At 38.4% G+C, this 16,322-nt stretch overlaps 1 protein-coding gene across 4 annotated transcripts in view; it reads left to right on the top strand.

Moving 5' to 3' along the window:
* Positions 1–444: 444 nt before the first annotated feature.
* The window catches only part of msi2a (musashi RNA-binding protein 2a), a 163,295-nt gene continuing 147,417 nt past the window's right edge, over positions 445–16,322 (top strand). For 2 of the 4 annotated variants that reach the window (XM_084400908.1, XM_084400907.1), the window contains exons 1-5: positions 478–672; positions 922–962; positions 1,255–1,336; positions 2,801–2,885; positions 7,824–7,865. In XM_084400908.1, the coding sequence (XP_084257034.1) occupies positions 611–672; positions 922–962; positions 1,255–1,336; positions 2,801–2,885; positions 7,824–7,865 (312 nt within the window). In that variant the 5' untranslated portion in view covers positions 478–610. Of the gene's footprint in view, positions 673–921; positions 963–1,254; positions 1,337–2,800; positions 2,886–7,823; positions 7,866–16,322 lie in introns of all 4 variants that reach the window. The other 2 variants (XM_084400909.1, XM_084400910.1) reach the window with 2 other exon arrangements.

The following is a 16,322-nucleotide window of genomic DNA, read 5'->3' as shown; positions in this document are numbered from 1 at the left end:
AGTTAACAATAACCAAGCTCAGTATTGAAAGGTGCCAATAGAATGAAAGGACTTTTAAGAGAAAAAATTGAATTCCAAACCAAATTTGATCATTTATAAATCGTATTTATCTCTGTGCACTATGTACATTCACTTATTAACTATGTGGGGATTTATGACATTGCCACTATTAATAAGTTGTCAAACTAAAACGACAAACATGAAACACTAGATTTTAGTTCAATTTTGTGAACTATTGTGCTTCATTTTAGTTTTAAATACTCGTTTTCCTTTCCAGAAAGCCTCTTGGTTGTATTTATTCAGAAGGTGGCGCAAATGTAAACTTTATAGGGTTTAAAAAGCTTACTGAAGATCTAAATGCACTCTCGTGGTTCCTGTCAAACGCTGCTAACCAACAGGGGGCGTGGTTTCCATAGATAGGTAGGCGCAGATCCCCGCCGGATTGGTTGGCTGATGCTTTCAGTCACGCCTCCTCCTGAGAGGGGCGGGAGCGCGCGCTGATCCCACGTGTGACGCTAGCGCTCCCGGTTCGGTAATATTCCTTGAGCTGGGGCTGCAGTGCCCGTGTGTGTGTGTATGCGTGTGTTTGGAGTTGGTTGGGCTTTGAGCTATGGAAGCGGACGCGAGTCAAGTCACCTCTGGAAGCCCGAGTGATTCGCTACACGACCCGGGGTAAGAAGACAGGACAAGTGCGCGCGCGCCCTTGTGTGTGTTTGGAGTTTGATTCTGTTTTCAGCGCGAGCGAGCGCATGTCCTTCCTCGCGCAGTTCTGCTGATGTTTTGATTGACAGGTCATATCTAAGGCTCATATCAGCCGGTACACAGCTCAAGCTGTTCGTAGCTCGCTCTTTATGAGGTATTTACAACGAAAATGGCCGTTTTGACATCTGGAGTCACTTATACCATTTTTTCTCCTTACAGTAAAATGTTTATCGGTGGCCTCAGCTGGCAAACCTCACCAGGTAAGGATAATTTATTCTGTTTTGGAGTTGTTTTGCGTCATATTTATCCATCGCACGCGTTGGAAGCTGTTTGTGTGTATGTGTGTCACTGCGCACAAGGTTATTGTGATTTTCAGTCATCTGACATTAAAGCGAGCGACGCGACAAAACTTAAACGCTCTCATTATAATCAACGAAGTGTGAAGCGCGCGACCTTCGTTGATTATAACGGCAGCGTGCAAGCTTAATCGCGTCGCTCACTTGAAGTGTAGACACGGTGTTAACCCTCTTGTGTCCTTGTGTTTGTGTTCAGACAGCCTTAGAGACTATTTCAGTAAATTCGGGGAGATCAGAGAATGTATGGTGATGCGCGACCCCACCACCAAACGCTCCAGGTAAACACACGTGCTTCAATTTCTCCGTTTTTTGTTGTTGTTGCTGTCTCTATTCTGCTGTCTTATGATGCGTTAAGGGTAGATTAAGAAGAACAGGACAGAAAGCTGATTCATAATGCAATTTGACATTGAGTTAGGACTGTACTGCTAGAAAGAGATTCCCTATTTTCTAAATTATATTTCAAAAGACAAAGTACATTTGCAAATATGTGACAGAGCCAGGCAATGCACATTATATGTGTATATCAGTCTTTTCTTCATAATTCTGCAGCGGGGAATCCATAGCATCCATATATTGGAGAAGTGACCCTAATAAAGCCACAAGCCATATAAGCCCATTTTTGTTATATTTTGAAATACAAAAATTCAAAGCATGAGAGAAATAGTTTCTCAGCAAATGCAAAATTTTCTGATTTTCTTTTTGTTTGGAGCCAGTTGACTGTTCAGTTATTCAGGAATCGTTGCTTCTATCTGATACTGTAGAAGTAGCATAAAAACTTTGCTGTTCTGAGATGTTTTTTATAGAATCTAGTGATAAAAGTGTCTCAGTATTGAAAATAATTTTAAAATTAGGAGATTAATAACTCAAATGCAACCTGTTTTTTATTTTCTTCATATTTTTAAAGGAATATTCTATAAGATCTGTATTGGAATATATAGCACTGGAATGGTGGTTTCAAAAGGAGATGCAGCAGAACATCTGAAATGAATTAAAAGTGTTTGTAACCATATTAAATGAAAAACAAATGGCCTGACTCCGTATAATTAATTAACATAAATTTTATTTTTGTCAAGCTGAGCTTCTTAGGAAGGCTGCAATTGACCTCTTCCTAATAAACCTACCTAGATTAAGAACCCATTCAGTCTCTTATAAAAAGCATTAACTGAATCCACTGTGCTCAGAACACATAATGAACTTGAACCACTTAAACCGAGGAAAAAAAAAATACAGATATAAGGCACCAGGGCTATAAGGCCTCACAAGCTTGCTGCTTTAGCAAGAAATATGTTTGGTTAAAGTTTAACGGGTGCTGAAAAGTGTCTTTAATTTAATTTAGTCCGTTTCTGATGTTAAAATTACAGACGAGTATAACATCTTTTTCTGTTCTATTTATAATAATAATCTTTCAAATTTAGATTTGGGTGGGTTTAAAGGGTCACTTTCCCTGTATAAATATATCAGACCGGCCAAAATTTTCAGACAATGTATTGTATTTTGTACCAGGATATACTATTTGTGATACATTATTCAAGGGCAAAGTGTAGCAGCGACATATCAAGGCACTGAATAGTTATAATTATCTCACAACAAGTGGAAATTTCTAAATGTGTCATAATGATTGCAACTCCCCGCCTTCACTGAGCGTATCAACAAATATACAAGAGCGCTTTGTCTGCTGTCACAATTTTTCTGCCTCTCCTGTGAAATTATCTCCTGACCTTCATTGTGTTTTTGTTCCACAGAGGGTTTGGCTTCATCACGTTTGCAGATGTTTCCAGTGTAGATAAAGTCTTAGCTCAACCACACCACGAATTAGACTCCAAGACGGTATGTATCACTTCATAACGTTTGGTTTCTGTAACTGAGAATGGAGAGTGTGCATTGAAACAGATGTCATTCAGATGAAGTTTTTTCCCACAGAGGTTTTCATTTCCTTTCCCATCTCTGTTTATTTCCTGCTGCTTTATTAAAATTTTTTTTTTTAGCTTGAGTGGACTGAGAGTTTTACGTACTTGCATAACAGTGCTTAACAATAGGAAAGGCCTAGGGCCAGTGTGAAAGAGATCGGAATCGTAATTACTATAGGGCCACAGGGCTCTACAGTGCGACCATTTCGGTCGCATCTGCTACTGAAAATGACTGTGTGCGACTGGGTAAAAATTTATAGGAGCAATTGTGCGACTGACCCGATCAGACCAGGTTCTACGGGGGTGCACCTCAGAATACGCACTTCTCAAAACGCACAAGTTTTTGTCCAATGCTAAGTTCTGCACACTCACGAATCAATCCTCTCATTATAACAAACAAAGTGTAGAGACCATGTAAATAAGAGGGTCATTGTAGACAACTTCATTGATTATACCGGAAGTTTGTGAGACTCTTTACGCGCTTTCTAGGCTATACATAATCCATTCAGAATTTGAAGAAAAGTTTTGTTTTTTGTGCTACTAAAAGGACCAACAGCCACTTAACTTGTTTATTATATTTATAATATATGATATGGTTTAGCAATATCACATGAGCAAGACTGCTGACCCAAATATCAGCACGATTGCAAATGTGCTGTTAGTTTTATACAACTGTTTAATAAACAATAATTTAATATTAAGTGACTTAGGCACAATGTTGTCTGATATTGCTCCATTTCATCAAAGTCACAGCTAAGCTTGCGCATGTTTCGTTGATGAATGAATCTGTCTTTTTGAACGAATCAGGTGAGTCAATGATTCAATGACCCATTCATAAAGACCATCGCTGCATCCGAAATCAAATTGTTCCCTACTATATATTATGCAAAAACAGTACACTAAAAGAGTAGTATGCCTGAATACATAGTATTCGAAGAACTGTAGGCGAAAAGCCCCCAGATGGCCTATTACTTCCGGCGAGATTCTGAAGTGCGCATTCGATGGACACTTTACTATCCCATGAGGACGTGGGAGATAATTTATGAATGGCAGGAAAGCGACGCTAGGTCACATGACAGTAACAATATGACGGATGTAGTACGTCTAAATTTAATTCATGCTACCCACATTCATACTATAAAGAACATACTTTTTTAATGGTTGCAAAGTAAATTCAAATTCAAATGTAGTACCTACTCAGACAGTATGCGTTTTCGTACGCAGTGAGTCACTTGCTTTAAGCGCAAGAAGAGGGGAAAGAGTACTCAATTTATGCCGAGTTTCACAGAATTGACTACTCTTTTGCATCTCCTTGCGCTTGAACGGACACATACACACAATATCAAAATACCCGTCTCGTAAACATAGTTGTTACGTCTAAACGGTTGAGAAAGAAATAGGATGTGTATCATTTAATTGGATTCGTGCATCAGGTCAAAGGGACAGCAGCTCTGCTGTCTAAGTCATTAATGTTAATCAAGCAACAAAACAGCTTTAACAAAGATTAATCTATATTTCAGTGAACACTATGCAGTGTTATTTTACATTTAATTTTTACATTTCTGTACCTGAATACCACTGTTAGACTTTATTTTTAACTTTGTTATATTGTATTTATCTATGCTTGTAATTTGTGTTTCTTATTTTATTACACACTGTTCTCTCGTCTTTAATAATGTTTGATTTTATTACTTAGGCTAGTAGTTTTTGCTGTTATCAAAGTACTTAAAGTGTTCTTTAAGTAATAAATAGAAAGCAGTGTTACGTTCGTCAACCCCCCCGCACCCAAACTTTTTTTCTTTTTTTTTAACTAAAAAAACCGATAAATGAGCCGAACTGTGAGTTTTGGGATCCGTTGCACACCTAATTTGTGAAAGAAGTACAGAAAATGTTGGCATGGCCAGTAAAAATGAACAACTTGCCCATCCTTATTTTTCTTTTAGTCCTGCATATGTAGTAGTATCAGCCGTAAAACTCAACGCTGTGTGTTAAAATGAATTTGGCATCTGTGTATATGGTGTTTAGACTGACATTCACTCAAGGACTCTGAGCCGAAATGTGTCCTTTCCTTGTTTATCTGGGAAATAACTAAAAGATAACTGTTATAAACTCATCTGATCTCATTCTGAACTGAAGGGACACCTCTGGATTTCCCCTTTCTTTCCTTTCACAGTCACCTGAGACTCATGGACATTCACTTCCCACCCACATGGATTCGATGTTTCCCTTTTGCATGTCTTCATATTGTAAACTTGCAATCATAGCATTAGCTCGAATTAGCTCACTATTGAACAAGGAAGAAATTCCAAAAATGACCCCTAGAGTGTTGAAAATGTGAACGTTCATAATGGAAATATATAGTTACATCAGTCAGTGTGCTGGCATTCTGAAAATAACACTTCTCTACTGTGCGTTGATTTCTTTAGTATGTTTAGTTTGTGGGGGGAAAAAAACAAAAACTTAAATGTCAGACAAACTACGCCGAACACCTGGAGCGACTACACCACACGCTGTCTTCATTCTCCAAGTCTTATATGCTCCAGAAACGCTTGCGTGTCTGATGCTGTCTGTAAATCTGACGGTAATGAATAATTACGACTGGCAGTGAGGTTTCAGGGCTGTGCTGTGTGTCACTCGTATTCAGCTGAAATCAGATTTCTGTGAGCTTTTTATCGCAGTGGGGGGTTGTTATCTCGTCTCCTGCAATCAGCGCTGAGTTTTGTACAGTGTACAGGAACAGTAAACACTTTGAGTGATGTCTTTTTAAAGAGGAACTTTTGATGGAGGATCTACCAGGCGTATTTGAAAAATCATTGGCTCGGCCTTAAATTGAGTTGTCTACCTAGATGGCATTTTTAGGAACAGGCACATAGTGTTTTTTTCAGAATACAGTAAGCAGTTTTAGAAGATTTTGGTTGAAAGCTCATTTAGGGGTTTTGTTTTTGTAAGAAACGAGTCTCACTGTTCCTCTTTACACCTGATTGCCATTTAAACCTGGTATGCACATTTAAATGCATCTCCTGTGATTTGGATTTCAAAGGTCTAAAATAGTAAAAATAAATATGTTGAAAGTCTACATGTCACCCTCGTCAGTTGAGCAGAACATTCATCGTTATTTTAGTCATGCAACTGCACTTTGCCTGCGCTTCATGTGACTGAAATCTTCTAGACTGTATGGTTATTTTAAGCACGGAAGCAGCTCAGAGTACTTTACAAATGCAATGTGGAAGTTTTTGACTTCCAGCTAAAGTGGTTTTTGTAATCCAAACACAAAATGCTTTGAGCCTCTTTATACTTGTATGTAGCGCTGACCGCTTGTGATCGGATCAGCCAAAAGGATGTTAATACCAGATGTAAACCACTATCTGAAAGCAATAAAAGGCTACTAACACATTAAACTGCTACTGCTGAGATGGGAGAAGCTCAGTAATTGCTTCATCTGGAAATACACAGGACTTTATTTACACAATGTGTGCTCGAGTCTAAATTACATATTGGCTTAATAACTGCTGTCTGCTGTTTGGTTTAGATTATCACTAGGTTTTAAGATTTTTTTGATTAGTCTGTGATTAGTTAGTCTGACTGAATGGCTAGCACTGCAGTGGTTTTGTTTTTGTTTTGACAAATCTAGTACCAGCAACAATGGTAATAATTTTTTTTTTTGTACTAATAGGCCTAATGAGTTATGACCTCTAATGTCCTGACCCCATAGACGCAGCTTATTGATTTCAATGGATTTCTAATCCCAACAACTGGACCATTTGCAAATGCGTAACTCAAAAACCGACATCACATTGTTTTGTTTACAGACCCAGTATACACACAAATGTTGCTCAATTTATCCGTGCATTAATCAGAAAAGGATGTTTGCTCTCAGGCTGTATGGAAAAAGACTCCTAATTTCTACTGATTTGAAATTCAAAGCGTAATATTGTTTCTGCTCACATAGGCTTGTTTCTATGGAGTAATTGAGGTTGAATTGGTTAAGCCTCAGGCTAATTGCTAAAACGAATCGCTACATGAAATTCATCACAGAGAAGGTTTCCATACCTGTTACAAAATCCATCTCTCTAATTGACCTGATTTGGGGAGATAACGATCACAGCTCAGTCAAATGGAATTTTGGGAGAGTAAAAGGTTCATTCAGTGGACACCAGCGTGTCATTTCAGAGAATAATTACCCCGTGAGAAGCACAGTGAATTGTCGTATCTATATTTAAAATGGCCAACATATACATTATAGACAAGGTAGAAAAATACTCCTAAGATTCTATCCAGCAAGAAACTGTGTGTGTGTTTTATTTAGAAAGGCTCTGTGTCTGTAATGATACACTTATATGCTGCAGAGCCCTCAGGCAAACGTTCAAAACTACACTAGGAGTTTTGCTACAATCTAAAGCCTTTGCCTTGCTGAACATGGACAAGTAATTTCCTGCAAGAGCCCAATTTCGATCTGTTTATGTTTTTCCTCTTGACTACGTCTGCCTGTATGAGATTGTTTGAAACTCCTCTTTATAAGAGGCTGTATTAAGGCTGAGGCAAGACAGTGTGACATTGGAGCATGAAATAGTTTCTCTGATAATTCTTTCTGTCTGCACACCTTCAGCAGATTGAACACAAACTGAAATTAACAAGATGACAAGCCAAAGAGTTAATGGCTTTGTTGCAGTGTGACCCATCCATGCTCCAAATTTTTTCATTCCAAAGCCTGATGGTGTTGATGATTTGTGTGAAATGATGAACGAGTGTATTAAAGTATGAAAGAGTGTATTACATTTAGATCTGGATAACTGCATTAAAATATGACTTTGCTATTCTAATCGTCATTCTCTCTCTTTCTTTCTCTGTTTGTGCACAGATTGATCCTAAGGTCGCCTTTCCTCGACGCGCCCAACCCAAGGTCAGAATTTTATAACTTTTGTGTGACGCTGACAATCTTTTTTGCTTTTGCGTGAGCATTTTTCATATTGGTTGTTTTTAAAGTTTTTTTTGTTTAGTTTTTTTTGTAGTGCAGACCTGTGCATCATAGTGTGGAATATCAATTATGTGGTCGGTCAGTGATGCGTGTGTCCGTCTGAAGTGATTTTCAGGGATTTGTGGGTAGTGCTATTAGTTGTCAGTGTGTCCGTCTCTTTTGTGCTAATGCAGTTCTTCCTCTTTACTCTGTAAATTGGTCTGAAGCTCATAGTGTCCGCCCAAGTGCCATCCACTCTGGCAGTTTCTTTCTTTTTTGTCCCACAACAAACACTGATCGATAATGGATTTTTTTTTTTTCTTGGTTTTGAGTGCCTCACAGGTTAGTTTGTTCTGTGCTGAATGGCTCAGGTTTCAGACAGGTGGAAAGCGCTCCGAATGATCCAGGGCATGTCTTCAAAGTCTGTTGGCATGCATTTCCAAAATTTCCAGACAGTTCTTTCCCCTTATTTATTTGCCAGTTTTGGTCTCTTAACCTTTTCCTTTGCAGCTCAGAACAGCTCAGACGTCCCCCCCCCCCCTCCTCAGGTCCCTGGATTCCTGTTGAAACAAAGAAAATGCATTTTGCTCCAAGGCAGCCCTGTTATTTATTTTTTATTTTTTTTGGACCCCCTAAACAATATGAACTCCCCTGCAGACAGCAGGTTATGAGAACTGAATTGTCAATTTCAGGGAGACATGGACCGGTTTCTCTCTCTTGTACCCTAGCATCATTTCTGCCGTGTCCTTTTTCTTATACCACAAAGATGGATAGAGAATAATGTGCTGTTGTTGTGGTTGTTTTGTACTGTAAGTAAACGTAAAGCTGAGTGCATAAGTGCAGAAAGAACTGTATTTATTTTAGTGTGAAGCAGAGAACACGGATTTTAAGGGATCTTAAGGCAATAGGATTAAGGCAGATCTATTGGCATTGCACTGGCTTTTTTTTTTTTGTACATGTAAAATTGATTTTAGGCCGCAAGCAGCTAATCGTTCTTGTCACACATCTTCCCTACATTCTGCCTGAACGGTAGTGCTCGTTTTTATTTCTTAGTGTGAGGTCCATGTCCGCTGGAGACTTAGACATTATTATTTTTTTAACATGATTGCAGCCCTCCTGTTGTTTATTGACCCTTTATAGTTGTCCTGTGTTATTGCAGTTTGAGAGGTTTGTGTTTAGGTTAAGAGAAATGTTATCATCTGCGCTGTTTAGATTGAGAGTTACAGATGGGTGTGGTGACGTTAATGAGACTTTTAAGCAATGGAATTCTGCGTTGGGGTTGTAATTCCCTTGTGATGTCATCAGTGATGTCATTTACACTTGGAGATGAGTTTTTCCTAGCTGTTGTGTCTTGAGAATGTTGTTCTCTTCTCCTCCTGCAGACATTAGTGTCTCAGAAATGAGCTTGTCTTTGGTAGCCAAAGTGACCGTTTTCCCCTGAGATTTTTTCCAGCCAACATTTGTTGCCGCCGGTGTCACACTGTGATAACACAACAGATTATGACGTGTCCCGACATGATTTTAATTGCCACTGGGACTGTGGCCTCTCGTGTCGTTAAAAGAGCTTTGAAAGCTTGTTATGGAAATGGCAGCTAGTCACGAGTCTCTTCAGAAGAGGTGACCATCGTGATTAACGTTTTGCTGTCTGCCTCATTAGCATGTGCGCACTGAGAACCGCCACTCGGCTTTAAGTTGTCCCTGATTACTATAACTCATGTGAGATAGCCATACAAGACGTCCATTTTTACGTCGTTTTATTTTAGGGGCATTCCTGCCTTTAACAAGAATGAAATTGGTCCTGAAAAGTGGATACTAAACATTTTAATGTAGAGTTATGTTAGGTGTTTGCAAATTTTTCTTTGTATTTTAGCATAGCTGTGTGCTTGCAGCTTGAATTGAATGTTATTGTAGGGTGAGTCTGGGTATTGCAGAATAGAGCATTTTTTTTTATGTTCAGTTCAGATGTCTTGCTGGGTTTGTTTGATCTGATTTAGTAAGTAGCATGCAGATACTTTTACTCTAGTTGACATGCAGTACACATATTGAGATTCATATCAAAAGTCGTATAAAGATGTATAGTGATCTCGAGATATATTCTTCCTTTAAGTTTAGTCGAGGGAGACCAGTTTAAGAACAGAAAACACAAAGCGCTGTAAGAAACTTTGCAGGGACACAAATATAACTGTGCTAAGCGATGTCTGTGTTGGCGGAGCACGTTTTCTTTGCAGCTGGCCTTATTGTTATCAGACTGAGCTGCCAACTTTCACCTGAGCATGTGGATATTCTTGTTTTTCTCAACATAACTATGTGAAACAAAATAAACACGATAACCATATGCAGACTCGAGTGTATATGTACGTTCTGCACGATAATGGGCTTTTTTAGTGTTTTTTCTTGTTTTCTCTGCTTGAGCTTTTAGACACATTGTTACTAAACTAAAACTAAAAGAACTAAAGAAAAAGTTACTAAACTAAAAGAAAACCTTAAGATATAATGTAAGCTTGTTGTGTATATTGCTTAATCATAAGCTTAAATAAGGTCTTTCTTGTTAAACTTCATTTGAATAAACAAAATAATCGAATATAGCTTTTTATGAGCCCAAATATTCGATTACAATGTTTCTGAAAAATGCCCGTCCCTAGTTTTGGCAGATTTTTTTTTATGCCATATGATTCTAACATTCCTGGTTTGAATATTTCTCATAATTTTATTTATATATTTTATATTTTTTTCTCATAATTTTGCCAATAGATGATCTTGAGATGAGTCCCTGTAGTCGTCCAATTTGACTCTCATATGCTGATGTATACATTTTAAATTTGACAGGTGATTTTTATAAAATGTAATCACTTCTCAGTTGTTTAAAAGATTGACAATTATCAAGTTTGATTTAAAATGTTTAGTTTTCCAATAAAAGATGAGAATTTTTTTTACATGATTTGTTACATTTAATTACCTTGTAGCAGATTTTGAATCTTATATTCTTGCATTTTGTTCTAACCAGATGCAATGCAATAAGATTCCAGCGACAACCAACGCGTCTGTCCACACCAGATGTGGCACGGCTACAAGACACAACAAAATCACAAATCATAGCCAATCAGAAGTGTGTGTCAAGTGCAAGTGCACTGCTGTATGACGCACTTGCTAAGAAGTAGATGAGTAATACAAATTGGAAATGCATACTGAGTAACTGATACAATCTTTGTCATAGAATACACTTGTTTGTTCACATTTAGTTAGAGCTGCACGATTTTAGATAAATTGAGAATCACGGTTATTTTTGTTTCAGACCGAGATCATAATTCTGAACAGACAACTAATCAAAATAACATTTAATTTAATAGAAGTTCTGACAAAACACAAATTTTTGCTGCAGTCTATTTAAAATGTTTCATTAATCTGAATTATTTCTAATCAGTTTGAATGAATGATTCAATAACAAATACATTTCAGACACTTGTTGCCACCGGGTGGCGTAACAATATGATTTATAAAATCGTTACTTGAAGCACCGTGTTACCTTTTGAAAGTAAAACGGTGCTTCAAAACTTCAAATAATGATTTTATCAATTATATTGTTACGCCACCAGGTGGCGACAAGTGACTGAAATGTATTTGTCATTGAATCATTCATTCAAACTGATTGAATATTTGTAACACAGAAATAACAATATTGTGAGATTGAATACACTGTTTGTGAAGCTTTCATACTCATTCGAGATAACTGCTGGGTCAGCGGCAGCGCCAGCGCAGATTTGAATGTTCCGTTGTGATTTTGTCAAAGGTTTAAAGGACTTTTGGGACTTATTCACCGTATCCCCCAGAGTTAGATAAGTCCATACATACCCTTTTCATCTCCGTGCGTGCCGTAACTCTGTCTGACGCACCCACCGCTAGCCTAGCTTTGCACAAAGACCGGAGGTAAACGGCTCCAGCTAGCATACTGCTCCCAATAAGTGACAAAATAACGCCAACATTTTCCTATTTACATGTTGTGATTTGCATAGTCACAGCGTGTACAAATAACAAGGTCACATGAGACACAGCCATCTTCTAACCGTATACTGGGATCTATATTCTCAGAAGGCGAAGCACTGCTACTTGGGCGGAGTGATTTGCTCGCAGCACCTGAGAAGCCCTGTGGTGAGGAGCAGAGAATTTGCTCAGAGTTGGAGTAAATCACTCTGCAGAAGTAGCAGTGCTTCGCCTTCTAAGTGTTGTAATTGAAGTGTGTGTGCCCAAAATGCTTAATATTCAAAGTAGTTGACTGTCATTCTCCTCTACCCTGTGTGCGTTACTGTTTAAGATTAATTATATATTTAACATCGTTCAATTTGTTTAGGGCACGTACCGTGCATTCATTCATTCAAATATTTTAAAAGACTGGAATAAGAGCAGTTGGTAAGAAAGTATATTTATAGGAACATTTCAACATTTCAAGATAGTTCATGTTTATGCAGAGAACATGATTCATTGTTTTAATTAATTGACAGCTATTAAACATTGTAATTATCTGTGGTTTCATGTATGTAGGTGCGCTGAACGCTGTTATCGGAAACTCCCGAGTTGAAATAAATGGAAAGTAAAAGTAGTTATGCATATGCAAGCAGTCAATAGACACATACAAATTGATTGTCATTTAGGAATGAGATTGCATGGGTGTTTGAATCGAAATCGAAATCTTTTAATGATTAATCGTACTGCTCTACATTTACAGTTTGAATGTTGTTGTTTTTTCAAGAACTAAAGTATCTATTGTTACTTTCAGTATGATTATAAATATGATTATCACTCAAAATGATAGTTAAACTCACATTAAACCCTTTTAACATTAAAGCACATAATCGACCTGAAATTATCATTGTCATACTTTGTATGTTCTTGTTCCAGCCACAGAAATAGAAACCATTTTTAAATCGAATCCCGTCACTCGGTGTGTATGGATATTGCGGCTGGTTAGGGCGAAAACATGGTGAAAATGCGTTCTGTCGCGTGTCGTGGTTTTGCGTCTGGTTAGGACATGCCAGGTCATAAGAATTTGTTCATGAACTTTCCAGTCTTCCTGTTTTTTTCCCCTTTATAACCAATAAAGTGCGCAGGAAATGACTGCTGACCTCTATTTTTCTAATCAATGCTTTTTCTCTCTCTCTCTTTGAGTCATTTTTTGGTTAGGTCTGTCACGGAACGGGACTCCTGCAGCTGCAGTTGTTGCATGCATGATCTTACAGTTTTTCAAGTGAAACTCTCAGTTCTGTTTCCATCTAAAAGAAAAGTCAGAAAACACCCTGAAGTGTAAACACAGCAGTGCTTGTGTCTGGTTCGTGTGGGTTTTAGTTAAGAAAAGAAATACACTTTAAAAATGGCTCTGCAAAGCAGACAGGACGCCCATCGACTTTTTCACAGAAAACAAGAAACAATCCGATATCTGGCAAAGGCAGCCAGGATCATCGAGAGAGAAAAGTCAATCAATCAGCGCTGAGTTGATGGGATCACGGTATTGGGACACCTCACTTCTCACCTCATGTCAAAAAAGATCGTAACGGCTGCAAACAGGCGATGGGGTGAGGGTGTAGTAGGTTCTAATGTGAAGTGGCCTGTGGAAGAGTGATCGCAGATTGTCGATCATATAGGAGAATATAAATTTAGTGGATGAGCGCAGTTGGAGCCGTGGCCTAGTGGTTAGCCTTCTGACACAAGGGACTGTGGTGCTTATGCAGGCGGTGCGATACAGAATTTCCTGATCCCTTTACAACTGTCCTTCCCTGCCCTCTCGGTCAAAAGTGGCAAAAGGCCTAGTTTACCACCACCACCAAAAAAAAAAAAGAAAAGAAAAATTGGTCATGACAGACCAGAATGACTTTTTATTTTTAAGTTAACTTGTCACTGTAATGATGTTAAAGGGTTAGTGAAGGAGGAGACGGGAACCGGTAAAAGATCAATGTCAAATTTTAATGACCAATTAAACAAACACAACAAAATAAACAAAACACTACAGCCCCTCACGGACGACTGCAGCACAAACAATCTATAACATAAAGTCCCAGGCCTGGGGCCTAATGCATAAATGTTGCGTACGCACAAAATGGGCATAAAAATGTGTGCATGCAATTTATAAAACGTAAACTAAGTGCGAGTATGTGCGCACTGTACGGACACTCTAGACCAGGGGTGTCCAAACTCAGTCCTGGGCCCTTCTAGTGCACTGTCCTGCAGAGTTTAGCTCCAACCCCAATTAAACACACCTGAACCAGATAATCAAGGTCTGATTATCTGGTTCAGGTGTGTTTAATTGGGGTTGGAGCTAAACTCTGCAGGACAGTGGCCCTCCAGGACTGAGTTTGGACACCCCTGCTCTAGACCGTGCGTACACACACTCTTACTGGAGTGAGCGAAGTAAACAGAATAATTTACACTCGGTGATGGTGATTAAATATACCATCCTCATTAATCTCGTTAAAGGGATAGTTCACCCTAAAATGAAAATTGTCATTAATTACTCGCCCTCATGTTGTTTTAAATCCGTAAGACTTTTGTTCATCTTCGGAACACAAATGAAGATCTTTTTGATGAAATCTGAGAGCTTTCTGTCCCTCCATTAGACAACTACGCAACTACCACTTTGTCGCTTCAAAAAGTTTATAGAGATCGTAAAACGAATCCATATGAATTGTGTGGTTTAGTCCAAATTTTCTAAAGAGACTCGATCACTTTTATATGATGAACAGATTTAATTTAGGCGTCCATTAAAAATAGAATCTGTTTCCATTTTAAAAATATATAAACATCCTAAAATATATGTTTACCTTATAGGCAAAATTGCATACATTTGATTTGCCTCAAGCTATTAAAGATACTATTTGGCCAGTGGAAAAGATTGAAAATAACTAATCTCTGAAATGTATTTTATACAATTTTGATTTATTAATTCTAAAGCATGGCAAGGATACTGAATGATTTTTAGCAATGTAATGTCTTGTACCGTTAAACCTGGTATCACGTGTTTGAGAATATGCAGTCAGATGACGAATAAAACTCCATAGTAAAGCTCCATTATGGTTATTCCCAGGAGGAGCCGTGGTGGAGATCCATGTACTCACAATCCTCCGCTGACTGGGTTTTATAAAGGGAATTTTTGCGCAGGTTCTGGCTAAATCTAAATTTTGAAAGTTGAAAGGAAAGTTTTGTACATGACGCCCCTAGCATTGTCGTCACTCCTCCTTTTATCCTTCTGAAGCTCCTTCTTGGGACTCGAGACCGGTGTGGAGCACAGGTGACGCTCATTAACACCTGTGCCATCCGTTCCCACAGCTCTCGTCCCCGCCCTGCTTGGCACAGTCACTTTAAGAATTTATTTTGAAGCTCAGCCGACTTAGTTACGTTCTTCCTGTAGTGAATCTCACATCTTTGTGGTCGTTCGTCCCATCTTCTGTTGTAGTTTGTGGGTGCACCTGTTATGGATTTCTGGTAACGTTTGGCTTAAGACGAGGTTCAGGGTCTCTACTGCTTAGAACTATTCCTACAGAGCACACACAGAGAGAACATGGTGTCAGCTGATCAGTCTGCCTGGACTCATTGCGCTGATGAATCAGGCCAGCACACAATCTGCAGTCGTAAAATCCTGCAGAAAGTTCAGCAGAATTCAAGGCTGACATTCACAGTCTCGCGCATCCCCTGGCCTCAATTTTTGTCTAATCAAGATAGAATTTGCAGCCCATTTTAATCCCGCAATGTAAAACGGGATATTCAAGAAAAAAAAAAGAGAGCGTTTTTAATGGGCGACAGATCTAAATGTCTAAATGAGATTGCAAGCAATTATAACTTTACACTTTTGATGAGAATTCTTGATATGGAGACATCGAGGCTGAAAGTCAGATTCACCCTTAAAGTTCTAATCTTTAAATCTCTAAATGCATCCATCCGTGAGTTTTTACATCCATGCATGCGTTTCTGTTTTTTTGTGCCATAAAATTATTTAAAGATGATGCAAAGTTTTTTTTTTTTTTTAGTTAAAGTGTAACTTTGCTGACTTTCAACCTGCTTTAAATTGTTACAATGTGTTACCTGGACCGAGAAATTCATTGCAGCCTTCTTTGTAGCCTTTAGCCACTGCCTTCAATGTGTTGGATCCTTCACTGGAAACCAAAAGTAAATCACTCCCGCTAAAGGTTTACTCTTTGAATTCTTGCACCCGAGAACAAGACGTGTTGACAACGTAATGACTGTTTACTAAGAAGTATTTTCTACTAAAGCAAGGCAGTATTTTACTCTGGTAAGCATATCCATAGCAGACTGGTGGGAGTGTGTATATGTACGTTCCTGAAATCCATTACTTCCAAAATATATTTTGGATATGCTGTTTAACTGATTAGTAATGCATGTAGGACGTTTTTCATACCTTAT

Source organism: Rutilus rutilus, assembly GCF_951802725.1.
Source record: "Rutilus rutilus genome assembly, chromosome: 25".
Lineage (NCBI taxonomy): Eukaryota > Metazoa > Chordata > Actinopteri > Cypriniformes > Leuciscidae > Rutilus > Rutilus rutilus.
This window is presented reverse-complemented; position numbering and strand designations above follow the sequence as displayed.